We start from the raw sequence: 20719 nt of genomic DNA on the forward strand, positions 1-20719 counted from the left end.
GTGATGATGAATTGTTGGTGATGATGTGCGCAGGTCTTGCCTGCATTTCATTCTTCTGGCCATGTTGCATAGAAACCAATTCATTTACATAGCTTTTATCAGAAGAGATGCTAATGCCATTTTTGAGTTTGCATTGATAAGCCAGGCCGAGGAACTGTTTCAGTATATTGTGATGGCAAAAGTTTAAACTGTACCAAATAAAACAAAGGGAATATATAATAAAATATTTATATATTTAATTAAAATGCAATTATAGCATTTTCCACAATTTGTAACTGTAGTTTTATGGAAGAAAATATAGAATACAACATTGTTTTACAGAAAATGTAAGCGGAAAGATCTAAATTAAACAAATCTACACTGTTATTTGATAAAACATTTTTTATACGTGTGGAGACTAATATTTTTTGATCCACAAAACTCTACAATAATGTACAAAAAAACTTTATACATTTGTAATTACATGTACTTTTTATACAGAAAACGTACAACGTACAGTAAATACGTGTTGAAAAGAAATGAGTAGGTGTGCAGACGACATATGACATCAGAGTACCGCGAGAGGTATTCAACAGCCCATCTTTCGAATTGCTCTCGCGGTGTTTGGATGTCGGAGTTATTGCGTCTGCGCAGCGCTGCAAGAACTGATGTTTTTTAGGACCCGGAGGACGCTCATAGCCGCAGTGGAAGAGGAATTCCAAGCTGTTTACCAGAGCAGCTCAGTCAGAGACAATCACGAAAACAAGAGCACGTTTGGAGAGCAGTGTGGCTGGATTCACCATAGGCTCATCCTTAAAAGCAGCTATTTTTTATTTCGATTCTTCACGAATAACTTATTACTCGGTAATAACGGTGCGTCTAATTAGACAAAATGTTTCGACTGGTGCACGTTGTGTTTTTGGTTTGCTCGATGTCGGTGGGCTGTTCATTTGTTGTTAAAGGTAAGACAGACCCCATTTCAATGTAACTTACTGCGGTAACTTTCTAAGAAAAAGGCTCCTGGCTTAATGAGTTGAATGCTTAAGGTGTATTTCCATCTAATATTTGCATTTTTTTTTTGCGATTCTTTTTTTTAAATAATTCAGTAGTATACAATGTTTTATGAAGGTTCATAATATGTTGGCATATAGATATAGATTTCATTTTTGGTATTAGAAAGGCAAATGTTGTGTAAGGTTTGCATGCATGAACATCATGTAAAAACCGGAATGAACTGAACATGAAGTTCATTACTTTGGCAGAGTGCATAACATCTGATGGGAAAGACTACAATGGAAGACAACAGCATTCATTCACAGGGAAAATCTGTCGCAACTGGAACGAGATAAATCTAAAGTTTACTGACTTAGATACAGGTAACATGTTTGTACATAATACAGCTGGAAGTCAAACTTTTTATTTCCAAGAGGATCATAACAAAAACCAATCCAAATTGGGTTTCATAAAGAGACCCCAAAACATAATTTTTGACGTAAAGAAATATAGGATATGTATAGCAGTACATACTTAAGAATTATACCAGTGCATTGCATTGTGCAAACTGTTGGTGTTACAGATTATAGATTTTAAAAACCTTGTTAATGCATTATTTGAATCCTGATAAAAATTATTGCATTGTGTTATAGTCACACTATAGCCATGACCACATTTCAAACGGTCACACTGACCATGAATACTCAAAATGAAAGCGTTTCTATTGTGTTGCTTTTTCTTGGCTGTAGGTGTTGGTGACCACAATTTCTGTCGCAACCCAGATGGTTCTGAGAAGCCCTGGTGCTATGTGTCCGACTCTAATGGAGAAGCCAAAAAAGAGGCATGCGATATCAGAATATGCCAAGGTAGCCATCTTAACTCTTTATGACCTTATATTAAAGTCACTATGAAATGGATATATCTTCTGTTCTCTATCGTGACGTATATCCAAGTGATACCACAAAAATTTGGGTGGGACTTGATTTCACCCACTGAGAACTGATTGGATCGTTGGAAGCTGGGAAATGTTGCTAATAGAGTGCCGCATGGATGACGTATTTTTGTAGGCTAACCCCGAAGTTAGCGGGACACTGGTTCCCTCGCCAAAAAGCCCATTCAATTTTTCTCAGACTTATGGATTATTGCAAAAAAATTTGATCTGTGTTTAACAAAAGTTTGACACTTTTTGTGCAACAAGATAATTGAACGTTCAAGCTCCTGATTGGTTAACGCAGCACGTTTTTCCGACAAAGTTAACATTTTTCAACTCGCACGTTTCCTGCGGCAACGGCCGCGAGACCTCAACGCATCTTTACATTAAACATTTAACATTAAAAGCACTCGCGCTTGATGCCTATATCGCGGATGGTTTGGTCTAGAAATTAAAAGACTTTGGGCTGAAACTGGAAATACTAAAATGCTAACTTGCTATCAGGTTTTGCCTACAAATATATATCATCCCTGCGGCATCACTGCAATCTTTTCTTGGGCAGAAACAGGTCCACAAGCCCTCCGCCATTCCTTGTTACAGGAAGTAAAGAGAGGTTGTTTTGTTGAGGGGAAGAGATTAGCATTATTATGAGGGCAAATTATGAGGGAACATGAATTTAAAACAAATTATGACACGCACAGATAAGTAATTTATAAAAAAAAACACCACAATATTCCGTAAAAAAAAATTTCAATGTCATGGTGACTTTAAATACTTACAAATATTAAATCTTTTTATATAATATATAACATACATTTATGATTCTTGAAATGTAAAGTTTCGGTACAAATTTTATTAACTACCCAACCTACAGATGAGATTAAACAGAAATATGTTCATCTCAGCACTATATAATTTGTAAAAAAACGTGATAATGTATGTGATTTAGATTTATGACCGAGGCATTTCACAGCTGGGTCTTGCTAACATGCTACCACGTTTCCACAAACTTACACCTCTGGTTGTACAATTTCTTCCTAGAATCTGAAGGAAGCTGATTCAAAAATATTTACATAATGCAGAAATGTGTGAAATATTTGTAGGAAAGTAGAGCATGATTTAAAAAACATCCTTTAGGGAGTGTCAACACCAAATGTTTCAGTGCATTCACTCCCCCCTGAACCTACTTGGGCTGTTGCACATAACTTTAAATATCTTTTCAGAATATTTCGCTATTATTTAACAAAGCAGCAGTTTAAGCTCATATTAAGACCACTGGGCCAGTCGGTCAGTAATCCATATGCATGCTGTTTCCTTTACCTTTAAACTTCGCAAGCTGCAAAGGAAAGATAAAGTAAAACAATAACATGAGTCTAGACTCATCAGCCTTGAGGCTTCATCAGCAAAGGACAAAGTAACAAACAAGGAAACTTGTCCTGCAACTATTCAAGCAATGGTATAGGCCATGCCCTCAGGGGGGGTTCTGATTGGCCGAGAAGAAAATGCACACCACAGTGACAGCTGCTGATTGGGTAACTGAGCTGTTACATCATGAACTTGAACTCTACTGGAGTGTAAACAACTTTTTCATAGTTGAGAGAGTTGACAAACATCCAGTAGGCTGGAGCATAGCATGAGAAGCAAACGTCAACGTTTTCCACTGTGTGACTAAAGCATATGATGTGCACCTGTTGAAATAAAAATAGGCAATTGACTTCCAATAGTTTAAAAGTGTTAACATTTAATTGTATAATTTAATATTCAATACAATGTTAACAAAATCAAAATTAGAGAATGATATTAGGATGGCTACTCGCTACTAAATTAAATATGCATGTTATGTATCATAAAAAACAAACTATACAAAAACAAAGTATCGAACTGTACACTGATTAACCATTATACTATTCCCCTGTTTAAATGACACAGTTATCGGTATGAAGAGTTTTGAGTTCTTGTGTGATAATAATAGACTTGTTGAGCTGGCTTACATAAGTCTATACTTAAATATACATTAATGTCTGTCACCCTACAGAGCAAAACTTACCAGAAGCCTTGGGTACAGAGAACTGCATTCTTCCTACATTCCCAAGCACAAGGACGGTGGAGACCTTTGAACCGGAAACATCCTTCCCCTCACAGGTGGAGAATGCAGTGGTGCAGCCCGTGAGAGGAGTCCAACAGCAGGTCAGAACTGGACCAAAGAAGAAGAAAGACCTTGGGACTCTTGGTAGGTTTTAATCAATAAAACCTCAAAACAAATTTCAACGCCTTGCCTTATATAATATAAGGGCATGGAAGTTTGTAGGATAACATTATTGTGGCCACTAATCTGGTTTACTTTTGTGAAATGTTTTGTAATGTTGGTTTGTGGGACCAACAGAAATCCCAGCAAGCAATTTGTCATTTAATGGCCAGACAAACACAGCCCAGACATCAAGGCGAAGTTTGGGATGTCAGTGAATTAAATTACATAAAATAAATAAATAAAACCAAACACCTTGAAATATACATCATGTAACCGAATTCAGGTATATTTTGGCTTGAAGTGGGTTACTCCTAGTTGGATTATATCACGTCTAAAGTTAACCTAGACGGTGAAATGACGGCTATTGGTTGCTGGGTATGTTTATTCTTATCACGCTTTTTAAAGGGATAGTTCGGCCAAAAATGATATTAAACCCATGATTTATTCACTCCTAAGCTGTCCGAGTTGCATATGTCCATCGTTTTTCAGACAAACACATTTTCGGATATTTTATAAAATGTTTTAGATCTTTCAGTTGATTAAATGTAATGTTACGGGGTCCACAACCTTCAAGTCCAAAAAAAGTGCGTCCATCCTTCACAAAATAAATCCAAACGGCTCCAGGATGATAAACAAAGGTCTTCTGAGGGTAATCCGAGCGGTGTTGTTGTAGAAATATCCATATTTAAAACTTTATTAACGAAAATAACTACCGTACCTTCCGGTAGCGCCGCCATCTTAGTCGCATCCGCATTCAGGATGAGAGCTTACGCAGCCTACGGAGGCTACTCTGCTGCTGCTCTGTGCCCCCGCCCTCCGAATTTGTCATACGTCACTAAGAAAAGTGCGTACACTACGCTAATACTCTCTCCTGAATACAGAGGAGTCTAAGATGGCGGTGCTACCGGAAGGTAGTTATTTTCGTTAATAAAGTTTTAAATATGGATATTTCTACAACAACACAGCGCGGATTACCCTCAGAAGACCTTTGTTTATCATCCTGGAGCCGTTTGGATTTAATTTGTGAAGGATGGACGCACTTTTTTTGGACTTGAAGGTCGTGGACTATGAGTGGACCCCTTAACATTACATTTAATCAACTGAAAGATCTAAAACATTTTCTAAAATATCCGGAAATGTGTTTGTCTGAAAAACGATGGACATATGCAACTCGGACAGCTTGGGGGTGAGTAAATCATGGGTTTAATATCATTTTTGGCCATTAAACAGGCAAATTCTGTGTATTGCATCCAGAAAACTGAGAAGTTGATCATCTCATTATTTCATATTTTGCATCACATTAGGTTATGTTCTCGCTGTTCTCATGATGGCCATCATCATTCTACTTGGAGTGGGCATCACAGTGGGATACTTCTACAAGCGGTCAGTACAACAAAAAACAATAGCTATTGGGCTACCTTAGTGCTTACTACACACTACGCTGCCTAAGGGTGTACATGTGTATTATGTGTAACATACCAAAGTATGATAGACTTCCAAATTACATTTCGCCTGGCTAGTGTGATCGCACTGTAACGTACCAGAGTGCGGTGCATCTAAGTGGTCCCTGGTACGCTTTGCAGAGGTGGTCTCTGGCAGGGTTCGCTTTGATTCAGGGGTGGTGAGTGATCACTCCTGTTTAAAATCGTTAAACAAGTCTGAATTAAAGCACTTTGGTTTTTGAGACCAATAGGTGGTCTAATACAGTGGTTTTCAAACTGGGGGCCGCGAGATGGTGCCAGGGGGGCCCCAGATTTATGAAATTTTATGAAATACATTAATTTATCATGAATTCTGTGTAATTAAACCTAAAAAAAATAAGGCTACTAACCAAAAGCACTACTTTTTCGTATAATTTAATGTTTTTTTATTAAAATGTTGAGTTTTAGAACAGTTTTTTGTCACAAATTTTCTTTGGGGGGGCCGCGAAGGAATGCACCCTACACAAGGGGGGCCACACGCTGAAAAAGTTTGGGAACCACTGGTCTAATATACAGTACTGTGCAAAAGTCTTAGGCCACCACCACCTTTACTTGTTGTTTTAGAAGTGTTAATGTCCATCCATATTTATTTTTCAATCTATTTTATTAAGATACAAACAGAAAATACAGGAAATATGTAAAAAAAAAAAGAAAAATTTCAGGAATGAAAATGTCTTCTTAGTGTGACCTCTCTTTGGACTAAACACATCTTGAGCATTTTTGAGCAGGGGGTAAAGTAAAAAGACTTTAATTTCTTTAAAATTAGAAAAAAAATTTTTTTAGTTTTAAGAGTTCTTGCAGTTTCCTGCTATTGCTCAAGTGGAAGGGGAGTTTACCTTAAAAACTTGACATCAGTTTACATTTTTATACAGTTTTTAATACTACATACACATTTCCTGTATTTTCTGGATTTATTCTATTCTATTAAAAATACTGAGAAACAATTATATATGATCACTATAACATTGCAAAAACAACAAATCTAATTCTGGCATGATGACTAAGACTTTTGCACAGTACTGTATTTGTTAAACACTGTATATATTGAGTTGATGTTTGGTTTGATCCAGTTCAGAAGTGTTAATTTGTGGAACAAGATAAAGGGTTGATCTTGCTAGTTGCTTTTACGGGGAACAGAATGTCATCTCTGTAATCACAAGGCTGAACATTAGATAACATCACATACCCCTCGAACACCAGCACTGTGCCAAGAGAGAGAGAGAGAGGGTGTGGGCTGTTAGTGGAGGATTCTTGTCTATCCTAAATATAGGAGGTTATTTTGACGTGTTCAAGTGGGTGCTTATATAAACCAAATCTAACTTGAGCCACATTCTGAAAATGCAGATGTACAGTATTAGCAAGCTGTTGGATTTAAAACACATGATGATGTTTTTTGCATTAGGGAAAATTTATTCAAGAGCCTATTTTCTATTTACCTTAAAGGGACGCTCCATTTTTTTTTTTAAATATGCTCATTTTCCAGCTCCCCTAGAGTTAATTATTCGATTTTTACCATTTTGGAATCCATTCAGCTGATCCCCGGGTTTGGCGGTACCACTTTTAGCATAGCTTAGCACAATCCATTGAATCTGATTAGACCATTAGCATCGCGCTAAAAATAACCAAAAAAATAACCAAATCTGTGAAATCCAGTTTCTTTATCTAATGATTAAGAGCATCAAAGTTTGACCTTACTCAGTCTATATTACAGATATAAAGGTTATATTTTCACATTATGTTCTTTACAATATATAGAATGATATGATGTAGAAAACAGTAAATTGCAAAAAATTACTTCAGCTGGATTTTCACGGGCAGAGTAACAATTAATTTAAAATAACACAGAATAGGAGGATTGCATAACTTGCCAAAGGACTGGGAGAGAGAGAGAGAGAGAGAGAGAGAGAGAGAGAGAGAGAGAGAGAGAGAGAGAGAACAAGAAGTACTTTAGGTGGACATCACAGGAAAGACAGGGGTACAGTCCTGCAGTTCAAACTCTTTCACCTCGAGTTATCTTTAATATCCATTACTTGCTTGGCAGTAGATGATGAATCAAAGCTGACCATTTGTGTCATTGCTAAAAATAGGAGATACCGGGCTTGTATTCAGCCCCTCGCTGTTAAGTAATACAGTAGCTCAAGTCAACTTTCGACTTTTGAAAAGTCAGCATTTCTTTTGCATATCACGTTACTTTGCGTCATAGTTTGGGGTTATGACATTTAAAGGAAAATATTAAAGATTCCTACATAACTAAAAAATATTACTGGACTCGGATGGTAGAGCATTGTGTCAGAAGCACAAAAAGGTCACAGGTTTGATTTTCAGGGAACATACAAGATGAAACGGATACCTTGGCTGTGTCCGAAATAGCGCCCAATACCCTTAAATATGCAGTATTTGAGGGTACAGCCTTTTGTAGTGGTGTCCGAAATTATAATAGCTAGCCGCTACCCTGTAGTGAGGTCCGTGCCAAATGAACTCGACCATAGGTCTCGATACAAGATGGCGCCACAGCGCTTTTGGCACTTAGTGTCCAAATTCACTCACTCGTTTACATTCACTCAGTTTAAGTGGACTGTATTAGTGAACTACTGTAGGGAATAGTGAATGAGGGTATAGTGTGCTATTTCAGACACAGCCCTTGAATTCACTTTGTATAGAAGCCTTTGCCCAGATTCATAAATGTCACAAAATGTCACATTAAAAAAAAAAATCTACATTTTACTCTTTAACTCTAATTGTTATGCTGATAAATATTTATAATATGTAATAAATAAAGTATTTTCATTTTTTGTGATGCGAGTATGGATGATGCACTGATCAACTTGTTGGGTCTGCTCTGCAGGGGTCGTGACCTCAAGAAACAGCACGACCAGCGCGTTTACGAGCGCGAGATGCATCGCATCACTCTTCCTCTCTCCGCCTTCACGAACCCCACCTGCGAGCTGGTGGACGAGAACACCATCGTCATCAGAGCCGACTCCAACAACCAGACACCCAATCAGGAGGGTGCAGAGGGGGGCGACCCCCTTATGGGGCCAGCACCAGCGACCCCCGGAGCCTGAGGGAGGGAGGGAATGAAAGCCTGGACAGGCTTAGTTAAGACACTTCTATGCAGGACGGCAGAATCTCAGAGGACCAAACCCCAAGTCTACTTCCTGTTTTTAAGCTCTGTTTGTGTGCCATGCCCTTATAGCTCGGTTTGACAAGTAAAGGTAGGGCATTTGCCCTCGAGGATGATTGTCACCTGATAGTGTCCTCTTTTCTCACTGGATCTACTGGTGAAAGTAGGATGCTTGGCGGAATTGGACAAAGTATGAAACGGTGGTTTTGTATAAATGTGCATGTCAGGGACGGTCATGAAGAACTAAATGCACGATGCAAGATTTAAATGCATTTAAGTGTTCATCATTAATGAGCATGAATACTCATTGCTCCTGAAAGGGCAATGGTAACGGTCCTATTCACTGCTATATATCAATACAAAGGGGAGACAATCCATACTTTTTATTTCTTTTCATTCTCATTTTTTCTTCATTCAACTGAGATGAAGTGCAGAGTGTGGTTGAACCTGAAATTGTGTAACTCGTGGTGTACATCTATCCTCTTTACCTTAGGGATAGTGTTATCCCAGAAATCCATATTCAAGAATTTGTTGTGGCATGTGCTCTTGGATGCTAGAGTTGGGAGGTTTTTGAATTAAAACGATGAGGAAAGAAAATCCAACCCCAGCTTTCTGGAGATATTGCCTTTGTGATTCACATTTGAATGTATTGTTGCTTCTGGCTTATATGAAGAGTGTTAAGAAGTTATTAAGCACCGTAGACCTCAGCCAACCAATCAGAAGAGGTCTGTGATGGGACTTTTGTATAAATGTTGTATGTATGTTAATGTTCCTCTGTCCTATTTAGACCTTTGTGTATGGTCCACAACAATGTACTCTGAAATATACAATCAACCAGTGCTGCGAGTTCCATATTTCTTCATCTGTTACAAAAAGTGTTTTCATTTTGTGGTGATTGTAGTCACTTAAATTCATTATCAGCAAACAGTTTGAAAATTGTTGTGTCATAAAAAAATTGTTTTTGATTTTAGTTTTTTTTTTTTCAAATACATGGGACTGTACCAGTTTAACTGCTTCTGTTTTCTAAAAGGTCGAACTTGCATTTTTATGTTTGGCAGATTTTTTACTGCTGTGGGATGAAATAAAAAAGAGAAGAAAAATATTGTTGTCCCCTTTGATGTTCTCTTGCAATATTTTACACTACATGGAATTCCACAAATAGTACAGAGTAGCTATTTTTAATGGCATTATTATGAGAATAAATGGTCAGTGTTTGAATAGCTGACTCCATATGGACCAATTATTCAATTTTAAATCAATGGAGCGGTATGTGAAATAAAGCAATACAAAAGCCATGATTTTATAGGAGTAGTCCACTTTAAAGATGGGGTCTATTGACTTTTTATAGTAGGAAAAAAAATACAATGGTAAGTCAATGGGCCCCATCTATAAAGTGGACTACTCCTTTAAGTTAGAAAAGCTAAGGGTGGTTGTTAGGCATGACGTGGAGAACATAGCAACGACGCAAAAACAGCAACAGAATTATGATGACGTTAACGTACATATCAGAATGAGGTGCACACAAACAAACACAAAGGAATTTGTGGGTTTTTTTTCACAAACGCTCTGGGTACATACATACACATATACATATATGACAAGAAAGAAGAACATTTAAATAATTAAAGGAAACATATACGTCTGGGAACTTGTTTACATATTCGCATTATGTATTGTATATACAGCTGTTAAACAAATGTGTGAATATATATATTTTTTTACATTAAAAACTTCCGCCAAGCACTACAGTTCTTAAAAAATAATAGAGGGCATGCACGTGACGTCACCTTCGGCAAATGTGCTTGCGGTTACGCCCACTGAGTGGCAAAAAGTGTGCGACAGCATTAGCATAGTGTGAAAAACGCGTCTAAAATGGAAAAAGTAGTTGTGTGATCGACTGTGCTAACAGATTCAACAAAAATGTGGAGCGTTTTTTTTTCCAGACTGCAAAAAAAAAAAAAAAAACACTCAGGAGACGTACATCAGTATGTAAGGTATGTAAAATTTTGGGATAAAAATCATATAAAACTACACGTGTAATTGCAAAGTTTTGTCAGTGAGCCTTCATTAAAAACACCCATTATGATGAGCCTTGTGTTCTCTACAAAGGTGTAATCTACAAAGGTGGGATAGTTTAATAGTTTTAGGCAAGACAAACATATATGTCAGGAAAAGCAATGTCAGGCCATATGCCAATGTGCACAGACTACTGGTTGTTTGGCAAGTTGTTAGGTTCACTGTTAAGGCCAACTTAATTCAATTTAAACTGAAAAATTTCAGTTTTACTGGCGTTTTCGCAGCAGCCGCGATGAAAACATTCATTTTGTTGAATGTTTTGCCACTCAAAACAGGACGAGCTCTGGAAAAGTGACGTCTTGCATACCCTCTGTTCGACGCAACAAGAAGTGGCAGGCTAATGACTTCAAAGTACCGCGAGAGCGATTCGGGAAAATAATGGAGAAGTCTAATGTGGAATCGCTCTCGCGGTACTTTGACATCATCCGCCTGTTACTTCCTGCGGCGTCGCATATAATCGAACGCGCTTTATATTATCACAATGAAACAAAATAATTATCTGTAATAATGTGCGTCACAGCATTATTAAGAACATATTTAAACCAGAAATGGCATGCGTTTAACATTTTTTTTAGATCAAATGTGTGAATTAATCAAACCCATATAAAATACTGCAGTATACGTAGTTATGATAGTAAACTATACACTTATACTATAGTATTATGTATACTTAAGCATTGACTATGGAAACTGCATTACATTTTAAGATACTACAGTTTTAAACCTTACTAAAAACTAAAGTATAAAACTGTTTTTATGTGTGAATGAAGCTGCTAATCAGTGTTAAAATAAATTTGAAACGTTTCAATAACATTCATACCACAGTCACAAGCAAACAGTTTAACAGCAGCGCCTCCTCGTGGCTGAATAAAAAATATGTGTAAAAAAATATGACTATGACCATTAACACACTGCATTTAACTCTTTATTCACAAAACAAATGTTGTAGGAATTCTGTGGTGTACAAGTACAAGTAGTGGTTATAATTTGTACATACTAGTACCTTTGACAGCTACAACTAGAAAAACACTTTTCACATTCTACAACCAACATTATCAAACTACAAATACACATTATCCCATGATCTGTTGATTTCAGATTTATACAAACACAACAAATATATCCAGTTTTAATTTAAACATCTGTGATCAAAGTGAGGATTACATCATTTACAAACATCCTCACATCACTCGTTCAATTCTGCGACTGCAGATGTTTTAATCATGGCCTGTTTCAATAGAAACCGAAAACACGTTTAAACGGCCAGTCAAAATCCAGCATTGTGATGTCTCTTATCGTTTCACTTGGTTTAGATACAGCTGAAAAAAAATATATTCTTGCTGTGGCATATTTGTCAGGCGAGTTCAAGACCCCGGAATGACCAACTTCAGTAAAAAAAAACATCTGATGTACCAAGCTACAATATAGAAAGCATTTCTAGAAAACCACCTGTGGAAAACCAGATCAGAACTCAATAATTCAAAACCGTTTCTTCATTCTCTGTCTTTGGATTATACAGTTACAGAGGTTGTGACCTCAAGTGCTAGTGGTACAGAAATGACCATACTGTAAAAGAGTGCACATAAGCACAACTACCCCCAGGGGGCAGCGCAGTCCAAAAATGCATGATTTGCATTTCTGAAGTTCATGGTATTTTAAATAACTTAAGTCATAAGAATCTACTAGATTAATTTGATAAAGTTGCGACATCAAAATACTTCATCAACATCAATGGCTGCTACACCTCAAATCTGAAAAATCAATTTCTTTCATTCAAGGTGAGTTTTTAGATATCCCACTTTGCTGATACATTTAGTCAAATTTGCTGTAAAGTAACCTGGCGAAACTCAATCAGTGGTAGGCACTGAATTGCACTAAATGGGTTAAGCACCCATTTAGTAAAAGACAGAAGCAACAAGCATAACTGGCTTTTAAAATATAGCTCAAGGTTACTGAAATGTACCTGTTCCCTTAACAGAATCTAGCAAAGACCACTTTGCAGTTCAAGAATGCCCTCAGAAATCTGAATGCCGTGACAGATATTTTCAAGACAGGCGTCCACGTTCCCTGCATGCATCAGTTTTGTAAACTCATAAAAAATTCCAGCACATCTCTTTATTTGTTCCCATTGATCAGGTCCTGTTGCCATCTTGGTTCTCAGAGGCAACAATACCACTCGGTCCATAAGTCATTAAGAAGTTTTGTTGAAGTTCATCCAGTTCAGCAGGTAGATGAATACCCATCTCCTGATTCAGAGTTAACGCCTCAAAACAATCCTCCAACTTCTGAAAAGGAGGCCTGAAAAATAAAACAGGAAGAGGAAGGGGGTAAAAGAGGGGCCTTTCCTTCCATATGGGGTCGTTTTAGTTACCATTGTCTGTGGTGCAGCTGCAATTTAAGGGATAAATTGATACAGATATGGATAAATGACATGGCATACACCTGATTTTTATACGTTTTTGTAACTTTTGATACAATAATACACTTTTATGCATTTATTTTTACATCTAAACGGTTAACAGAATTAACACATAAAAAACACCTGCAGGCTTAAATCTTTAACCACAAAAATGTACTGTTGTAAACTTTGATCCCAACTTTACAATCACTGCTAAAGGAAGAAGGAAATTCACAGGATCTGTCATAAGACAATGGACATGACTTACCGGTTGTCAGGGGTGAGGTCACAGCAAGCCACAGCCAATGGGAAGAAAGCAGGAGGACAGTCATCCGGAAGAAACTTCTCCATGAATTTTCGCACATTGAGCCCAAAATCCTGCGTTCTTGGAAGACACTCGGGGTCCGCGTTAACCTGGCCAATTATCTACACAGCAGAAAAAGGAAGAAAAAGTGAAAAAAATGATAAAACATCACAGTTCCGAGTTCCTCTAGTTTTCAGCATTTCAACATTTATATGCCATTTCTTAAAAAAAATACACTCTGCATTAAAGACAAAGGCACCGTAAGTTACACAACCAGTGAGAGTTTACCACCACAAATATGTCTTACCTCACATAGCACAATGCCAAAGGAGAAAATGTCCACCTTTTCATCATAGCGTTTACCTGTTTAACACACACACACAAAAACAAATCAAGAAAAACAAGTTCACAGCATGTGACTTAAACAATGGTTTAAAGCAGATGATTGCCATTTACTGCAACACAAAAACCATGAACACCAATAAAAGCCTTTTACAATATTTGACTTTTATATTAAGCTCTGGTGAGCTTTAAAAACATGAAAAGATTAACCCAAGGTCCCATGTAATTGTGCCTCCTTTTCGGTGAATATTGGTCACTTTTCCTGACCTCGCACTTGTGTGAGCTTCTCAGCAGACTTCTTTCCTTTAGTCAAAGCGGCATTATGTCACGAAAGGGCGGACTTAAGCGATCCAAATAACGACATCCAAGATACAGCGACACCATCCAAAACTTTTCAACGTTCATTGCGTTTATGCAGCAAAACCTGTAGTAATGTTTAGTCAAGCCTAGCGTTTAATTCTCTTCCCTTACCGTTGAGCATCTCTGGTGCCATCCAGTAAGGGTTCCCCACCACCGTGTAGCGTTTCTTTCGGTCGATGCGTCTGAACAGCCTCTTCTTATTAGATGGTTTGTCAGGGGGTGGCTGCTTTACTTTGTCTTCCACAATTAGACGGGACAGGCCGAAATCTGCCACCACGACAGTATTGTCCTGCAGGGGTCAGACAAGCAGAGCAAAAACATCTAAATGCATTTACGCTTAATTTAAAAAACATTTCACAGCAGGGAACATTTAAAGAACATTATATATAAACATTAACCATCTATTTATCACAGTGACCAAAAAACAACAAAACAATTCTTAAGTGCAAACAGAACCTCGAGTCAGTTCTTACGTAACTTGTCTTAGGTCTTTGTCTATTTCAGCCTTTTTGTTTGTGCTGCCTGTCAGCTATTCTGGATTATGCAAACCCGTTTCTATACACTGTGCTGCCAAGCGGAGCCGACTACATCGGGACTTTGAACTCTGCTTATATTTAGACCTAGGCCAGTCACGATAGTTTCTTTTCAGAAGTCGATTAATTGCCCCAGAAATAATGGCGATAAATGATGAAAAGGACTCTATGTACACATGCATGGTAGTTGGGGTCGTTTCAGTTCATTCGGAAAAATACATTCATTATTAATTTCCCGAGACTCCTATTATCATACCCGACCCGTGTCCGAGGCACATGTGAAACTTTTAGACCCAAACCCACTTGGGTCATGTTTTTGGATCTAAGTGGACCCGTCTGATCGCATCTGTGAGTATGTGCCAATACGAGCAGTCATATTTATAATAGCTAGTGTAAAACACCTCAAATGTAAACACTGGGTGTTATTATTCTTTTAGATGACGTTTTATCCTTATTGCTCTTTTTGTGGCCCCTGTTTTTGACCAAAGTTGACATGCTGGCTTGTTTATGTAAATGTTCCTCTCTTCGGGGTTGTGGGTTGCAGCTTTAAAACCAATTCCAGTGAGATTTATTCTTTCAAGTTGTGTTCATTAATCAGAAAAACGTTATTTTTATCTAAACAAGCACACATTTAAACAATATGGCAATATATCGGCAAAAAAATATCAAAGGTCATGCTTATTAAAAGGACACTCCACTTATTTTGAAAATATGCTCATTTCCAGTTCCCCTAGAGTTAAACATGTGATTTTTACAGTTTTGCAATCCATTCAGCCGATCTCCGGATCTTGCACTAACACTTTTAGCATAATTCATTGAATCTGATTAGACCTTAATCATCACGCCTAAAAAAAAAACGAATGTGTTTCGATATTTTTCCTATTTAAAACTTGACTCTTCTGTAGTTACATCGTGTACTAAGACCGACGGAAAATTAAAAGTTTCGTTTTTCTAGGCCGATATGGCTAGGAACTATACTCTCATTCTGACGTAAAAATCAAGACTTTGCTGCTGTAACATGGCTGCAGGAACCGCAATGATATTACGCAGCACCTGAAAATAGCCCCTGTAGTATCTTTTAATAGCAGGGGACTAGTTTTTTTTCAGGCACTATGTAATATCTAGGGCTGGGTATCGATTCAGATGTTCCAGATCGATTCGATTTCGATTCAAAAGCTATCGATTCGATTCCGATTCTCGATTACATTTTCGATTCCGGTTCTCGGGTAGGTTTTTATACTCGATTCTCGATTCAACTCAATGAATATAGATTTAATAAAAATACTATATTAATAAAAAAGAACAGTGAGCAGCAGTTTACAAGTGGGTAATTAATAAAAAATTAAAATTTAAAAGCCACAAGTCTTGCTTGCGAAATGTAAAATGCTTCCATTCCTCCGTTCAATGTTTGCGAAAAAAAATATGGGGAAAAAAAATCGATTCTGCTCTTTGAGAATCGATTTTTAATCGACCACGTTTTAAAAAACTATTAATCGAAAAATCTTTTTTGCCCAGCCCTAGTAATATCATTGCGCTTCCTGCAGCCATGTTACGGCAGCAAAGTCCTTGATTATTACGCCAGAATGAGAGTATAGTTCCTAGCCATATCTGCCTAGAAAATCGCAACTTTTAATTTCCGTCGGTCTTAGTACACGATGTAACTACAGAAGAGTCAAGTTTTAAATAGGAAAAATATCGAAACTCTTTGGTTATTTTTGAGCGCAATGCTAATGGTCTAATCAGATTCAATGGATTGTGCTAAGCTATGCTAAAAGTGCTGCCGCTGAACCTGGAGATCAGCTGAATGGATTTCAAAATGGTAAGAATCAAATGTTTAAATCTAGGGGAGCAGGAAAATTAGCATATTTAATTATATATTAGCTCTATGCTCCAGTAGTTATATGTGGCATTAGTGAAGACAGAGGAAATCTTTTCCCGTACCAGTTTGACCAGGCAGTTGTAAGAGTTGAGATCTCGGTGTATGATGCTCATCGTGTGCAGATATGCCTAAAAGGGTAGAAAAATAACAGATCACATGTAAGGATAGTATGAGGAAAGACCGATTAACATGAGAACGTTTTAGTCTCTTCATAATCACAATGTCAACAAACAAGCAGAAACTGGCAGAAACTGTTGATGTCATCATAGCACTACATAGTGTTGCTGGGTAACATCAAAGATATATAATAATAACAAGATGTGTCACTGGTATCGATATAAATGGGGGACATCGCAACGGGGCGTATGGACTGCATTCAATTAAAAACCCAATCGTCAACTATTTAAAGAGTTACATCCTCCGGGGGAGAGACTTGCGCAAAGCAAATATGACGGCGCAGTGATGCAACTTCTTATAAAAGACTTTGGTAACATTAGTTCATTACAAAAATGAAAGCGTTGCATGGACATGTTTTTACAATTATAGCCAATCAGACCACAACTGAAGTCTATTATACGGCAGAAGTGTAGACCACAAAAACATCTTATTTTCCTCATAATGTCTCTTGGTAGGAAATCCTCTCATGTGTACGGGAATGTGATTCCATAGAGACAATACGTTTGTAATGTATCATCATTCCTGTTAAAGATTAACCTGTAACATCAGTCAATATATAACTATTAGATTTAAAGCCTTAGTCTGCAAAAACATCGTTTTCGAACCACCATCACCCCAAATAATACTACAAGCAATTGTCATTTGCATTTGCATATAAATGTGACCACTCGCTTACCATTCCAGACGCAATGCTCTTTGCAAAACTAACTCTCTGTTCCCATGGAAAAGGGTCCTGTGGAGAAAGAAAGAGAGATGAATTGCTGACCTAAATCATAACCCCGGCATAGTATGACGGCACGCAACGCTGTTTGTGAATTACAGAGGAAATTGTTACATAATGACCCCTATTACAGTCAAGAATTACTCACACCCGGACTTCTATAGAAATCATTACAGTGCAATGGAGCAATGCAAAAAACGAGATTAAGCCATCTGTTACCCTTTTGTTTGCTGCTGAAACTGATATTTTGCCTAGGTGATCTGGAAAATATCCCTCACCTGGAAACACTTCATACCTCCTTTGTAACCAAACAACTGCGTTCTCCCCCTCCCGTTTCCCTATTCCCCAATCTTCTCCCCTCCTTCTCAGAAAGTTCATCTCAGGTAAGCAGGCTCACAAACGCTAACACACTTGCAGATGATGTACGGCCCACCAAGCAAGCTCGAGGAAAGGAAATAATACGTCAGGCCGTACCGTGTCTCTGATCAAATCCTTCAGCGTTCCGCCCTCGATGAACTCTGTTATCAGATTGAGCCGCTTGTCTTTGTATAGGACCCCGATGAACTTTAAAACGTGTGGATGATCGAGACTTCTCATCACTTTAACCTAAATTATAAAAAAAAGAGAAAAAATTTAGAAGATTCTTAGTGTTTCATACTGGATAAATCGAAACCTTGCTCTCTTTTCTAAGCCTGATCTAAGCTTCCCGGCAGAACATAAATCACAAGCCCTAAAGCATCAATGTAGCCTGGCGCCACATGGCTCTGCTTGATCTGCTATTAAATCTGACCCTGCTACTGACAGTTGGAGAAAGCATAAGATGGAGGAATGAAAAACAGAATTAAGATGATTGTACCTCCTTTAGGAATGTTTTTTGTGTCTCCTCATCACAGCGGATCAGCTCCTTCATGACCATCACCTCACCTGTGGCTTTATGGGTCACCTAAAAAAGAACACACAGCAGGGATCGAATTCAAGAACTGTTTTAGGATGTTGGGTTTTGATAGCGACGTGTGTGCAGAAGGGGTCTTCACAGGTCCACTTAGCGGCTGTTTACACTTGGTATTAAGATGTGTTTTCATCGATCGGATCACAAGTGGACGAGAGAGACACATTACGTTTACACCTGGTATTTAAATCCGTCTCTTTTGTCCACTTTCGACCGCTTCTGTCCTGAATACTGTGAGTGGATGGTCCGTGAGACGGTGGGCGAGTCTCTCTGCTGTCATTCAAACGCGAGCGGGAGTAATTATGAGTTTATATGGACGCAAACTAATATTATGTCGGAGTCCACTGCTTGTTTAGCAAGTATACATGCTGCATAGTGTTTTGTACGTGTGTATGTTACAGCTTTCTCTGAATTTTCAGCGCAATTGATGAAATAAGATTGCCCAACTTTCACACGCTTTCAAAACGAAACTACGGAGATCAGACGCTTGAGTTTTATCAATGAAAGGCTAAAAATAGCGCTGTTCACCGTATGTTCACGCCAGAAGTAAAAAAAAGACGTAAAACTTGTGTTTAATACCTCAGATTAGATAAATGGGTGGAGAGAAGGCGGTCGCGTGTGGCTGTTCGAACACATTCAACCACATATGCGTTCCGCAACTCCAAAGCGATCCGATCGAAAGGGGTTTCGACTACCTCTGGATGTGGTTGAAAGTGGTCGAAAGTGGACGAGCTCAAAACGTTTTGAACACAGTTTACACCTGGCATTAACATCGTCCACTTGTGATCCGATCGACGAAAACGCATGTTAATGCCAAGTGTAAACAGGCAGTTAGATCCGAAAACCCGAGGTCCTTTTTATGTGTGCCTCGGACACGGGTCGGGTATAATATAGCGGCATTGGGTCTTGGGTCATTTAAAATCATCAATGTCTTTTTCAAACCTCTCCTCTGTTTGCCAAGAGCCCTCGCGACATTGTGTGGCTGGCGGTAATTTTCGTTGAGACAGACATGACAGTCAGTTTTAAAATATACATTTTTTTGCGGTTATCTTGGTGTCGTCGTCAGATAACAAATTAAAATATATGGAGCAGCTCGCCAAAATTGGTTGCGAGACCAGCGGGTTTCTTTCTGTCTGACTGCTGTGTGCAGGGCCCGCTGCTCCATTTACTTTCCTTTGCTATCTTACGACGAGTCGACGACACCAAGGTAACTGCTAAAATGTGCATTGAAAATTGATTGACATGTCTGTTTCAATGAAAATTAACCAACTGCAAGCCACACGATGTCACAAGCGTTCTTAGGTGGGGGGGGTTATGCCGCTATTATTAAATCTGACTTGTGTCCGAGGCACACGTGAAACTTTAAGACCTGAACCCGCTCGGATCAAACCTCAGGTTTTCAGATCTAAGTGGGCCAGTGAAGACCTCTGATGTTTATCAATGCTTAAATAAATAACAGCGTAATAGAGAAAACATTGTCATAATCGAGCAAACCTTGATGGCCTGTCCAAAGAAGCCCTTTCCGAGGACTTCTCCGTGAATGAGGTCACAGGGACGGAAAATACGATGCGAGCAGCTGGAGGGAGAACGGAGGGATTCGGAGCGCCCGATATCGCGGGTCGAAATCGGGGGATCTTTGGGAGATGGAGAAACTGGAGACTTACAGGTGCTGTTGCTACGTCTAAAACACACAAGAAAAACAAATGTCTGTACTATATAGTCTACATAGGCACATATCCAAATCACCAAAAATGAATTTCTGCAAAAGATCTAATCGGACAATTTAAGCTACCTGAGAGACCTCCTTTTCAATGACCCATTTTCCACAGAGTCACTTCTCTCAATCTCAGTATTTCCTGTGGAGGACAGACGCATACGGGAGGCTGCCGGGACGCCTAGCTGGTTGCGAGGGGAGCCCAGACGGAGTCGGTCCAGACGCTGTCTGACTGGATCGTATTCAATCAGCAGCTGTAGTGTCTGAGTGGTCCGATGGATGAGGTCCTCCACCTGCAGCAGCCAATCAGAATTCAGGTCACAATTACAGCTGTGTTTGATAAGCCATCCTCCACAGCTTTTTCTTCTTCCTGTGCTATTCATTTATGAAGAATGTGAACCGAAGTGCTGGTCACACTGATAACATTTATATTATTCCCAGTCAAAGCTAAAGCCTTTAGGCACACAAAAGGTCCTTAAAAATGCTGCACAAGTCAAGATAAGGCAATGG

At 38.5% G+C, this 20719-nt stretch overlaps 2 protein-coding genes across 2 annotated transcripts in view; one reads left to right on the forward strand and one right to left on the reverse strand.

Moving 5' to 3' along the window:
• The first annotated feature begins 689 nt into the window (after positions 1-689).
• pik3ip1 (phosphoinositide-3-kinase interacting protein 1) lies at positions 690-9859 on the forward strand. The gene is made up of 6 exons (XM_065250700.2): positions 690-941; positions 1242-1355; positions 1722-1838; positions 3939-4133; positions 5456-5534; positions 8478-9859. Exons 1-6 carry the CDS (start codon positions 872-874, stop codon positions 8695-8697), a joined length of 795 nt encoding a protein of 264 aa, XP_065106772.2. The 5' UTR covers positions 690-871; the 3' UTR covers positions 8698-9859.
• Positions 9860-11741: 1882 nt separating this feature from the next.
• Positions 11742-20719, reverse strand: part of limk2 (LIM domain kinase 2) — a 32805-nt gene continuing 23827 nt past the window's right edge. The window contains exons 7-16 of the mRNA XM_065250701.2: positions 20288-20502; positions 19990-20176; positions 18403-18489; positions 18021-18152; positions 17502-17558; positions 16711-16776; positions 14348-14525; positions 13842-13897; positions 13499-13656; positions 11742-13130 (exon numbers count right to left, since the gene is read on the reverse strand). Coding sequence (XP_065106773.1) covers positions 12965-13130; positions 13499-13656; positions 13842-13897; positions 14348-14525; positions 16711-16776; positions 17502-17558; positions 18021-18152; positions 18403-18489; positions 19990-20176; positions 20288-20502 — 1302 coding nt within the window. The 3' untranslated portion in view covers positions 11742-12964. The remainder of the gene's footprint in view (positions 13131-13498; positions 13657-13841; positions 13898-14347; positions 14526-16710; positions 16777-17501; positions 17559-18020; positions 18153-18402; positions 18490-19989; positions 20177-20287; positions 20503-20719) is intronic.

Source organism: Paramisgurnus dabryanus, chromosome 5 (assembly GCF_030506205.2).
Source record: "Paramisgurnus dabryanus chromosome 5, PD_genome_1.1, whole genome shotgun sequence".
NCBI classification, from domain to species: domain Eukaryota; kingdom Metazoa; phylum Chordata; class Actinopteri; order Cypriniformes; family Cobitidae; genus Paramisgurnus; species Paramisgurnus dabryanus.

Excerpts from the sequence above, each read along its gene's own strand:
- pik3ip1 (XM_065250700.2), top strand. The coding sequence starts at position 872 with ATGTTTCGACTGGTGCACGTTGTGTTTTTGGTTTGCTCGATGTCGGTG. Across the intron at positions 4,134-5,455 it reads GAAAGACCTTGGGACTCTTG|GTTATGTTCTCGCTGTTCTC; the intron begins GTAGGTTTTAAT and ends GCATCACATTAG. Across the intron at positions 5,535-8,477 it reads GTGGGATACTTCTACAAGCG|GGGTCGTGACCTCAAGAAAC; the intron begins GTCAGTACAACA and ends TCTGCTCTGCAG.